Here is a 12,483-nt window from a genome sequence, read left to right on the forward strand (position 1 = left end):
AAATATGTTAATACTATATAAATTATAGTTTTAAAGTTATAAACTTTTAAAAATTATTATTTATAAAAAATGAACTCAATATCATTGATATTCAATTAAATAAAAAGTGATGTCAAATGTTTATCAAAATGTTTGCTAAAATATGTAATTTCTTAGGTCTTTGCACCCTTAAAAGGTTGACAACAACAAAACCTTATATAAAGGTAGAAACACTAAAAATTATTAAGTTATTAATATTAGTAGATAGATGTTTAGTTAGTAAATCGATAGGTGTTTAAATAGATTCATCCTTCTCTAATTTTTGATAGGTGTTTACATATAGTCAAGTCAATGAACCTTTTGATTCTATGATTCTATCTTCTTCAATATCATTCTTCTACAAACTAATCTCAGAATCAATCGTAATAGTATTTACTCTCTTCCTTCTGCAAACTCAATGGTTGTGAGTAATCTCATTAAGGTCCAATACTAAGCAATATATATTGATGGCATTTGAACATATTGATTCTTACATTCACTCTCAAAATGGTCAACAATTTTTTTAGCTTGTAGCCCAACTTATACTCAATACATAGGTAATAATGTGACTTTTGGATGCATATTGTATTGCATATTGGTAGGAGGTTTTTACAAACCCACAGACATATGATAAGACGAACTAAAAGCAAATATACTATTAGCCCAATATCGTCTTTCAAGTAATAAAGTGGTATAAAATATCGAGTATCGTCCACAGAGATTGTAGTAAAAGTTTAATAATAGTCTAATGAAATAGATGATTTCAATGACTATTTCTAGAGACTTTGATTGGTTTGAATTAACTGATTAAATAACAAAATAAATATATGTAGCATGGGTGTAAGACTTGTGGTGAGACATAAATACAAATTCCAACGGATAATGTTGTAGCAATGCTACCGCACGCAGTCAGCTATAACTAATTCCACCAACTACTTTGAGGGTATTCCTCTCGGATTTCAACTATTGCATTGATATTATCTTTCAACCCATATCTTTATGTGGTATCTGGACCAGTGATAGTGTTAAATGGTGTTCTTAAAATATATGAATAAACAACTCTATTTGTAAAAAATCACTTTCTTGAGCTGATTTCCATATTATTTAAGTTGGTGTGTGTTCTAAGTAGTTCATCTTTGAATCTACTGCACTTTAACAAGTGACCAACCTGTCGAGAATTCATTAGTTTGAAAAATATCAATAAGAAATCTCTTTGTTGGCAACTCTATCAAGTCTACTTCTCATATCATTCAAATTGATGTGCATTTAATGGTTTATCTCTAAGATCATGACACTTTAACACTTTCAAAGTGATCAACTTGTCAAGAAGTATCATTGGTTTTTTATAAAACTTGAATGAAATAGTAGAACGTTGTTATTGCAAAACAACGTCCACTTTTCTTTGGTTTAACTTCCCCCCTTTGTCTCACACGCAAGCTAAGAAAATTAGCTACTCATTATGGAAAGTAAATAACGAAAAAATGTAAATGATAGAAAGTAAAAATATAAATTTAAATGATTGAATGTAAAGAGCGGAAAATAAATTGCAAGTATAGTAAATAAAGTAAAAACATAATACAATGTTGTAGCAACGGGATGTAAAGTGTAAGAATATAGAAGTACTTGAATAAACTTGAAACAAAGTACAAAGTCGGGTGTCATCTGATAGAAATTATCAACAAAAGTCCTAGGAGCCTCTGTTTATACAAGGATGGAGGAGGAAAAGACATAAATCTAATGTGAGTACCAAAGTACATAAAGTCAAACATAATGTACAAATATACACTTTAAAGTAGTTATTCTAGGTACAACCAGGTATAACTTTCTAGAATCTTCCCAAAAAAAAATAGCCAGATATTATCCCCTGCTCACAAAAGCTTATCCTTTAGAATGTTCATGGTTGAATCCAAAAGTTCTCCAAAAAGCCACATCCAATTAACACACAACAACATCCAAAAGGCTACACATAAGTTTATGTTCAGTGATCATCCTTTGGTGCCAAAAACAGGTAAATCACTTAATTTAGCTTTATGGGGCAACAAATGAAAAATAACATAATAAAAGGAATCAAGGTTGGGATGAAAGGCAAAATAAACTACCTAAAAGTGAAGAACTAAGTGTTTTATACATTGAATAATCAATGCATATCACATACAATATCGGGAAAAGCTAAGTACTTTTTACCTACTACAAATTTAACTTTAACATCGTACATGTAGCGCCTCAGTGTTGAAGTAGCAGAGTGGCCCAATAATATCAATTCAACTCAAAAGCCATGGTGGAAATTATTTGTAACTCACAACTTGAGACTTATAAAGAGCTCATAAATCTTATTTTTCATCTATGTGGAACGAGATCACAACCCTCATCCCGCTTAGGAAACCTCATAAATCCCTCTTTTCATCATTGCAGATCAAGTTATAACAAACTCCTCCAACTTAAGTTTCTAATATTTTCATCAGTACTACTTAACGTCCCTCTTGTTCATGTAACAACTGTAAACTTTTGGATTAAATAAAAAAACTTTTCTTTGCCTTATGTAAACATAAAACATATTCTTGCATTTGATGAGCCTCATACTTCATTTAATGTGTTTAAGCATCTCATAACACAATCATTTCATTTTCAAAAAGATATTGTTTATGGGGATTTTAGAAATACATATTTTGTAAAAAAATTATTTGCAAAATTCACATTATTTTTATAAAAACTTCCATCATTTTATAAAGATTAGGAGAAATTACAATTTTGTCCCTATTGTTTAATGAAAATTACTATTGTCTCTTGTATTTCAGAATTACAGTTTTCGTCCCTACAATTTGCAATTTCCCTCTGCGTTATTCTAACAACACCATCATATCCCCCTTCCCTAACCACTCCCCTATCACCACTACACCTTCATTTTCCCCAAAGAAAACCCTATAAATTTGAAGAATCATGATGTGGAGATTGACTTTTTTTTCTTTCAGGATGAAAAGAAAACCATAATAATATCCCCCTTTCCCAACCACTCCCCACAATTTTTTTTAACAATAGGATGATGATCACTGTCTCCAAATGAATTTTTATATACCTTTAGGACTCTTGATCAATCTGTAAGGGCATTATTAAGGGTTAAGAATAAAATTAGAAGAGAATGATTGTGTTTGATTACACAAAAGAATCCATGAGTGTCTTGTCAATTGACAGCAGGTGTTGGAGAAAGGCGCACATAAAAATCCTATTGTCATGGCTTTCGTAGAAAGGTGCCAGAAAAGAAACAAAAAATATGGTGGAGAGGTGGGTCCTAGTAATATCTTCGAAAAAGACAACATCGTATAGACGTTGGAATGGGGACGAAACAGGGAAAGGTCGATTTGGGATGTTGGAGGGTTGGATTGTGGTTCTACTAACAATAGCATCTGGAAAAAAAACAATGCGTTGAGAAACGAGTATGCATTCATTTTACTAAAACCTGTAAATACTATTTTAGTATAGTTAATAACATACAAAACTATTTTATTATATAGTTAATCACACTTTATATACATTCATACCTTATTTTATTTATAGTTTGATATATAAATTTTATCAACATTTTTTAAAATGAATTTTAAAATACTACATTGTTTTTTAATTACAATTTGAATGCATTAAGATTAAAGAGGAAAGCATGTGGATAAAATGCCATCAATAATAAAACTAGAAACTTTATAGAGTTATCTTATTCTTTAACATATTAAATTACTTAAAATATAATTAATCTTGTAATTAAATAAATTATATAAAATATAAAATTTTATCCTCTTTAGGTTGATACATTTATCTATATACTATTATTTTTCAATAAAACCGTATTTTAAAATTTTCGATCTTGAAAATATTCGTATACGATCATATATTCGTACTTCTATATTTATCTATACCATGTATAAAATATTTAAGATTTTATCCTTAAAAAGTCATAAATTTTTAATGATACAACTACTAAATTGTTAAGTATAAATTAATAATTAGAAGGGTACTCAATCAATGCAACGAGAAACATCTTGATTTTAATATTTTATTTTATTCTTTATCTCAGTCGATGTTATAGTATGGTCTTATGTTATTTTGAAAAAACGATGATGTTTTTATTTTTGAATAAAATATAAATTTTAAAATATCATAAAAATTTGACAAAAATATATCCATATTAGTATCAAATTAACCATTTAAAATTCCTATTTTTTGTAATTTTTTAATTCAATCTTTTTATAATTTAATTTAGGTTCAGTAATGAAGTAATTTATATTTGGTTTAATAATATAATTTTCTTATCAATATAATAATTATTTGTTTTGTTAAAACTCAATAATTATCGTAATTATATTTTAGATTTTTTATATTTTTAAATGAGATATTTATCCTTTATTTGATTATGTTTATCCGCAGTTAGTTACACGAATTCAAACATGGAGCTTTAATAAGTTATACTTATGCATAATTTACTTATAATCTTGAATTTTAAGTAATATGCATCRATATACAGTACTTTGTACATAAAAAATTGTTTTTAAAAGTTTTTGTCAAATGCTTTATAATATAGTATAGATATATACAAAATATTTCAATTTTTTATAGTTTAGGATTCTTGCACACTACCAAAAAACCCACTATTTCCGGCGGCCAAATCCGCCGGAAAAAAGAATTTCCGGCGGATTTGGCCGCCGGAAAAAAGGGCGCCGGTGATTGTTTTTCTGGCGGCGTTTCTGGCGGAATTTCCCCGTTTCCGGCGGATTTTGGCCGCCGGAAAAATCTTCGCCCGTTTTTTAAAAAATCTAGATTAACTTAACCAAGAAATTAAATTTTTTTTTTTAAATTTCCGGCGGAATATTCCGCCGGAAATCCGCCGGAAACATTTGTCGCCGGAAAATTAATATTTTAAAAAAGATTTATTTTTTTTAAAAAAAATACCGGCGGATAAATCCGCCGGAAATATATATATATATATATTAAATATTTTCTTTTCAAAAATAATATTTTTAAAAAAATTAATTTTTTTAAAAAAATAATATTTTAAAAAAGATTTATTTTTTTTTTAAAAAATACCGGCGGATAAATCCGCCGGAAATGCCCAGTTTTCTAGTAGTGTTGTTTTGCTCCTTTTGTAACAAAAAATAATAATACAATCTTAAATGATTTTTAGAAACTCATATTACACTTTCTAAATGAATGAGCCAAGTTTTAGAAACTCACCCAAAAACAACAATATTAACTTTTTTAATTAAAAATGGATTACCCTTATTTTTATAAACTAAATTATCTTAAACATTATTATTATTTTAATTAAATAAATTATATAAAAAAAAGCATTTTATTCTTTTCGATTTGATATATGTACAGGTATACTATTTTTCCAATTTTTAACAGGTTTGTAGATAATCTAATATACCATAAAATGATGTATATATTCGTTATAGATATTCATGTGTATACCACAACTTTCAACTACATATGGTATTTCTGACGAATATACATCTTGAGTACAATATTCATCATAAATATATATCATTCAAGTTGTATCAATGTTTTATAGATGATATTGAGTGTGAATATGATATATATATATATATATATATATATATATATATATATATATATATATATATATTCACCTCTAGTTGAAAGTTGCGTACAAAATCATAAAAATATTAAGATGACTTTCTCACTTTGTCAAAACGATACATAAGCATAAAAATTAAATTAAGACATACGGATGACAGAAACATGAAACAAGATTGAGATTTCGAATTCTCTAACTTTAAATTCGAGATTGAATCGCATTGCATTGTGCATGAGCGCTTCTTGTATATCACAAAACATTTACACCATGTTATTAAATCTCTTAGACAAGTTTACAACTTATTATTGTGCACATATAAATTTTTTAAAGCTTCATATTTGAACTCTATAAAATTAACTTAATAGATGTTCAAATACAAAATAAACATTGAATCCTATTAATATGTCAGTATACTAGATAAAACTGATAATCAATCGAATATTCTCTCGCTCTCTCAAAACCACATAAAATTATTAATAAACCTAAGAAAGACAGTAAATAAAATGAAACATGAATTAAGAACAAGTTGTTGTTTGGTTCATAGAATCCTTGGTATTTTAAGGGAATTGGAATGATCAATTCCTTTAACCAAATTTCAATTCCTTTATTTAGTTCACTTCTTAGAGGCTGTTTGACAGTTGTTGAATGGTTTTATGTAGAATGATTAAGTGGTCAGAATGATTAAGAGTCTTTCATGATATAGTGCAAAATGAAATATAATTGTTCAGTAATTGTTTACAATAGAATTAGGGTGTTGAATGGTTAAGTGAGTCCCAGAATACAAAATTATTCAGAGAATTTTAAAACTCTTAAGAGGCAGACTTTTTTTTTGTCAAACAAGGTTCACCTCTTAACAATTCAGAGGCCGACTCTTAATGAAACTATTAAGAGATAAACAAACAGTCTCTTAAAATCGATGCAATCATTTAAATTCCTTTGAATTCTACATATTAATGATTTCATCATCCTTTAACATAAGTGAATGAATTGAATATCATTCATGGACAAATGTAACAAATTTTATGATTTGGTTTTAAAAAGACAAAAAAGAAACTTTCTATCATTAACCAACATCATCCACCCTTACCCCACCCCACCCCATCCCATCCCATCGCCACCATGCCACTACTGCTCGTTGTTATAGCGCCACCCACCCCACCCCATGCGGCGCACCCTACCCCCACCACGACCACGCTACTACTTTACCGTCATGCTTTCCACCCACCCTCAACCCCTTCCCCCACCACCATCCAACATCCTTTCCTCCACTTGCCCGCCACCACACTACTATTATCGTCATCACAACAGTCACCTACATGCTCGCCGTTATTGTCATCGTCACAACAACCACCCCCACCCACCACAACACTACCTTTTTCATCACAGCCACCACCTCAACCATTTACTATTATAGTTATATTATATTTATAAATTAAACAAAAAACTATAAAAATGTAATAAAGTGGTATTTTGATCATTTGTTGTTATTTTGATCCCATTCTCAAGGTACATTTGTCAAATAAACATGGAGATTCCAATTCTTTTGAGAGATTCCATTCTAATTCCTACCAGCCAAATAAATGGTTAAATTTCATTCTAATTTTTTAAACGTCAAATTCCTTTGATGGATTTCAATTTCATCAAATTCCATTTCGTAAACCAAACCGTCAAAAGTTTAAATTCTCTACTTTAATATCAAAATATATGACGCTATATTTTACATGTACACTTCAAATAAATAAATGAAATTCTTATTTATTAATTTAACATCAAATAGTTCATAAGAGAATGAGATAAGATTGTTTTTGACTCTTCTTGATAGATTTTTTTGTTTTAATTAATAAAAATAGAAACTACAAAAAGAAGAATCTTTATTGAGCAATATGATATCTTTTATATTTAGTGTATAAATTTATTACATAATAACTAATAAAGTCGATTAAAATTAAATGATAATCCTAATTAAAGTAAACTAGTGCTAAGTACCACGTGTCATGCGGTGATCAAAAGCACATGTTAAGTAACATATAGAAACTTGTGATGCTTTATCAATATCTTTATGACATCAACTTAAAATTAAGAATACTATTTATGGTGCATTTGTCAATAATCTTCTAATATTCAAAGACATTCCTCCTCGTTTCATATATTTAATTGTCTTTTAATTATTTATTTTTCCATTAATATGGGTGAAGCCAAATTCAACCACAATTCATGAATTAAAAATATTAACTTCTAATTTATCATTTCAATACCTTATAGTCCATTCACTTCATCACTTGTTTGAATGAGTATTTATGAATTGGTTTTAAAGTTGTTTAATTTCGAAAGTCCCTTTTTTTGTCAAATTGGTCAAGTACTTAAGTGTTAAATATGTTTCACATGTAGATGAAGATGAAAACTCAATCAACATTCATGGGTTGTTTAAAAGAAAACATGCTAGTTCTTCTTCTCAAGATCCCGAAGAAACAACAAATGTAGATAATACCCTTACATCTAGTGTTCCGCCTATCGAAAACCCTTGCAAAAAAAAAAAAAAAACTCAAATGGAAAGTAATGATGTTGATCGGGGTACACTAGAATGAGACCCTGGTTTGCGTCGTCAAGTTTATGATTATCCTATCAATCACCAAGATATAATTCGACGAGCTTACATGAATCTTGGTCCTCTTCAACCTACACTTTCTATGTTTCTAAAATCTGGACCAGAAACTCATAAACGTAGCTTTCAAACTTCTTGGTTCAAGTTACATCCCTGGATTGAATATTCAAAGATTTTGGATGCAGCATTTTGTTTCCCTTGTTTTTTATTCAACAAGCCATATGGGCTCGGATACTACGGTCAACAAGCATTTACCATAAGATGGGTTTTGAAATTGGAAAAAAGTGGGTGGGAAAAAATGTGGCTTCTTGATGCATATGGGAACCGAATGTACATCTTTCCACAATGTTACACAAAAGGGATGGGATCATTTATTAAATGAGGCGCAAGGTATACGAAATGTATTTTAGAAGTTCACAACTGAAGAACGTGGGAAAAACAAATTGAGATTGATGGCTTCTATTTATTGCTTTCGTTGGTGTGCTTCTCAAGCAGTTGCATTTATAGGCCACAATGAAAAGTTAGATTCCATTAACAGAGGGAATTTTCTTGAAATGTTGGAGGCACTTGGTGAATTCAGCACTGAGCTTAAAGAATTATTTTGTCGTGCTCCCAGATATGCATCATATGCATCACCGTTGATTCAAAAGGAAATTTTGAATCTTATATCAAATAAGGTGAGACAAATGATTTGTGAGGAGATTGGTGGTCGAAGGTTTTGTTTACTTCTTGACGAAGCACAGGATGAGTCTCGTAAAGAGAAAATGTCTCTTGTTTTGAGATTTGTTAATAAAGAGGGCTTCATTATAGAGCGTTTCTTTGGACTTGCTCATGTATGTGACACTACAACAAAAAAGCTCAAGGATGGAATCTATTTTCTGTTGTCACATTACAACCTTGATGTCAAGTCTATTCCTAGACAAGGGTGTGATGGTGCAAGCAATATGCAAGGTTGGTTCAAAGGTTTGCAAGCCTTGATTTTAGAAGATTGTACGCATATTATGTTCACCGTCTTGCTCATCGGTTGCAATTGGCATTAATGGCCGCCTCTGAAGGAGTTGTAGCACTGTGTAAGTTTTTTACAACGTTGTCTTTCGTTATCAATGTTGTTAGTGCTTCCTCCAAATGCACCGACCAACTACGAGATGCACAAGTCAAGCAAATTGCATACTTGATTTATGTTGATGAATTGGAGACTGGTAGAGGTCTCAATCAAATTAGTAAATTAAAACGAACCGGAGATACTAGATGGAGTTCTCATCTCATATCAGTTTCTAGCTTAATCAACATGTTTAGTCCAACTTGTGAGGTTTTGCTCAAAAATTTTGAGGAAGGAACTGGTCCAATCAAAGGAGATGCAGATTCGTCATATGAGGCTATGACAATATTTGAGTTCATATTTGTCTTGCATCTCGAAAGAGAAATAATGCATATCACTGATTTACTTTGTCAAGCTTTACAAAGGCAAGGTCAAGATATTTTTAACTCATTGAGGTTAGTTGCACCTACCAAAATGTTATTACAACTAATGAAAGATGAAAGTTGGGATGTTTTGCTTTGCCTTGTTAAGTCATTTTGTCAGGTATATAACATAATGATCATACACTTGAACATCGTTATCAAGTAATTCTTCCTAACTTGTCTTCTTCTCGACTTGTTTTCTTGTCAGGTACGTAATGTAGATATTCCTGACTTGTCTTATACCTACTTTAGTAGAGGTAATCGAGCTCGTAATGAGCATAGTGATCATACACTTGAGCATCATTACCGAGTGGACATCTTTTATGAAGCAATTGGTTGTCAATTAATGGAAATAGATCATCGTTTCAGTCATGGTTCCAAGGAGATGCTTCGTCTTGCTTCAACTCTAGATCCCAAAAATGCCTATGAGACTTTTAGAAGTCTTGATGTACGACAACTAGTAGAGAAGTTCTATCCTGAAGATTTCAGTGATCATGAGAAAACAATTCTGAAAATGCAACTTCAACATTATGCTATTGATGTCGTTCACCATACAAATTATAAGCAATTGACATCTATTGCAGAATTGTGTCAATGGTTGGTAAGGACTAGAAGAGAAACCACTTTTGATCTTATTTATCGACTAATAAGTCTATTACTTACTCTCGAGTTTCCATCGCGACAACCGAGAGATCATTTTTAGCAATGAATGATGTGAAAACAAGAATAGGGAATGAAATGGATAATGAGTTTCTAAATGACTCATTGCTTTTGTTTATTGAAAGGGAAGTAGCTGAAAAGATTAGTTTGGAGGAAATTGTGGAAGACTTCAAGGTGGCGCAAGATCGACGGGTTCCACTTTGATTAGCAATGTTTGACATGTTCATATTTAACGTCTAGTTTTAGAGTTTCACTACGTTATAACTTTGGACAGTGTATTTTTGGTACCTTTGGAAATATATAATATATTAGGTCCGACCCCTACGGTTGGAAAGTTTGTGTTCCGCCCCTGCAAATATATATTATATATAATATGTCATGTCATATATATAGTATGTCTCAAATCTCGATCTTGAAATATTATATAGTTAAATATTCTGTTGTTGAAAATTCTGAGGCTCTGAAAGTTATTTTTAGTAATTGTGGGTTGTCGAGCCAACTTATGTGCACCAATTAATCTCGGGCTTTGAAAGTTGATAAATCATTTGAGTGGAAATGTCCATGCTCTAAATTTTGCAGAACTATTTTTTTCCATTTGCTATGCACGTTGGCTATTTTACGTCTTTTTATAGGTTGGAAAGAAAACTATCTAACTTGAATAATTTTACATAGCTTATGATTTTATATGAGGTTTGCTTTTCAAATGTAAAAAAAATAGGCATGTTACCTATGAAAAAGCTCGTCCCGTTTATAGGGCCAGGACCGTCCCTGGGGGAGGGCGACACGGGCGCACGCCCAGGGCTCAAAAATATCAGAGGCCCAAAATTTTCCCCTAAACTACAATAGTAGTCTAAAAGATTTTAATAAATTAAAGAAATCCAAAAATTGTAATATATAATTAGAAACATAAAGAATTTAGTAGAAAATAAGGGCTTAAAAATATATCAACTAATTACATTGGAGAAGAAAAAAAAATTAATTGGTCATTAATTATATGCTATTGTTTATTTTCTCTCTACTTTTTTTTTTATCTCCAACAAGGTCCAATGATATTRGCTATTGCTATCTCTAAAAACTTGACTGTTTTCGTACTTCAATAATTCAAAGTTAAGATCATGTGCTTGCTATTGCTATATATATTTTTTGGATATTTTATCAATTTATGCTTTTATTGACTATTGCTATTTGGTTATCTTGTTCTAATTGTTTTTATTGACTATTGTTATCTATTTTTGCTTCTACATAAAATATWTTACTATTATTTGACAATCAATCTATTGTTCTTATAATTTTTGACTTGTTTCATCGTTTTATGATTAATCAATAAATTTTTTCTACTAGATGTATTTAGTAATGTCTCTTATATATGTCATGTTTCATAAAATTTTAATCTTAACCACAAGGGTGGTGCCTGATTGGTTTGAGTTTGGTTCCATAGGTCAAAAGTATCGGAGGTCTCAGGTTCAAATCCAAGGAGGAATAAAAATCCCCTTGTGGCTACGGAGGTTCAAATGCGGTGACTACGGGCTATCAGCAAAGCAGGTGGTCGTCCTGGGATTAGTTGGCTCGCATAGCTGGTTGGATATCCAAGTTAATCAAAAAAAATCTTAATATCATATTTTAGTTGAGCAAAGAAAGAAGGAAAATATAATTTAAATGTTTTCATCGATTGTTTGACTTATGTATCTTTCATTGAGATTTCACCACACCATAAGATTCTATTTAAGTGCTCAAACAATCATTTGTTGAGCTTGTATACTATATGTTAATTTCATTATTTATTCTTATTGGATCTCAATGGATCATTTTTTTCCTTTTATATTTTTATTGGTCCTCATTTGTTTACTTGTCAATAAAACCTTGATAATCTTCTTTATTATTGATCTCTCATTGATTCTAATGATTACTTCATTCACACGAATTATCTTTTTATATCAAAATAACACATATTTCTTGTTATGAACTGAACTAAAAAAATTCTTACTTTTTATAAAAAAATATCAACCATAGTTTCTATACTCTTGGTTTTAAATTACCTAATAAGAAGTACGTAAATTTAAGTACTCTTATATATATATATATATATATATATATATATAATAAAGATAAATAAGACTTCTTTCCTCAGTAAATTATTAACATTTTCTGTACTCAATTT

At 30.2% G+C, this 12,483-nt stretch overlaps 1 protein-coding gene across 1 annotated transcript; it reads left to right on the forward strand.

Annotated features, from left to right (window-relative positions):
• Window positions 1-9,243: 9,243 nt before the first annotated feature.
• LOC112510856 lies at window positions 9,244-10,529 on the forward strand. Its single transcript, XM_025116204.1, has 3 exons — window positions 9,244-9,786; window positions 9,874-10,262; window positions 10,451-10,529. Exons 1-3 carry the CDS (start codon window positions 9,244-9,246, stop codon window positions 10,527-10,529), a joined length of 1,011 nt encoding a protein of 336 aa, XP_024971972.1.
• The last annotated feature ends 1,954 nt before the right edge of the window (window positions 10,530-12,483 follow it).

Source organism: Cynara cardunculus, assembly GCF_001531365.2.
Source record: "Cynara cardunculus var. scolymus isolate 2C chromosome LG 4, CcrdV1, whole genome shotgun sequence".
Classification (NCBI taxonomy): domain Eukaryota; kingdom Viridiplantae; phylum Streptophyta; class Magnoliopsida; order Asterales; family Asteraceae; genus Cynara; species Cynara cardunculus.

What these genes read in the sequence shown, in the direction of transcription:
- LOC112510856 (XM_025116204.1), top strand. Translation starts at nt 9,244, where the DNA reads ATGGCCGCCTCTGAAGGAGTTGTAGCACTGTGTAAGTTTTTTACAACG. An exon ending in TTGTTAAGTCATTTTGTCAG is followed by an intron (nt 9,787 to 9,873) that starts GTATATAACATA and finishes TTTTCTTGTCAG; the next exon opens with GTACGTAATGTAGATATTCC. An exon ending in ATTGCAGAATTGTGTCAATG is followed by an intron (nt 10,263 to 10,450) that starts GTTGGTAAGGAC and finishes GTTTATTGAAAG; the next exon opens with GGAAGTAGCTGAAAAGATTA.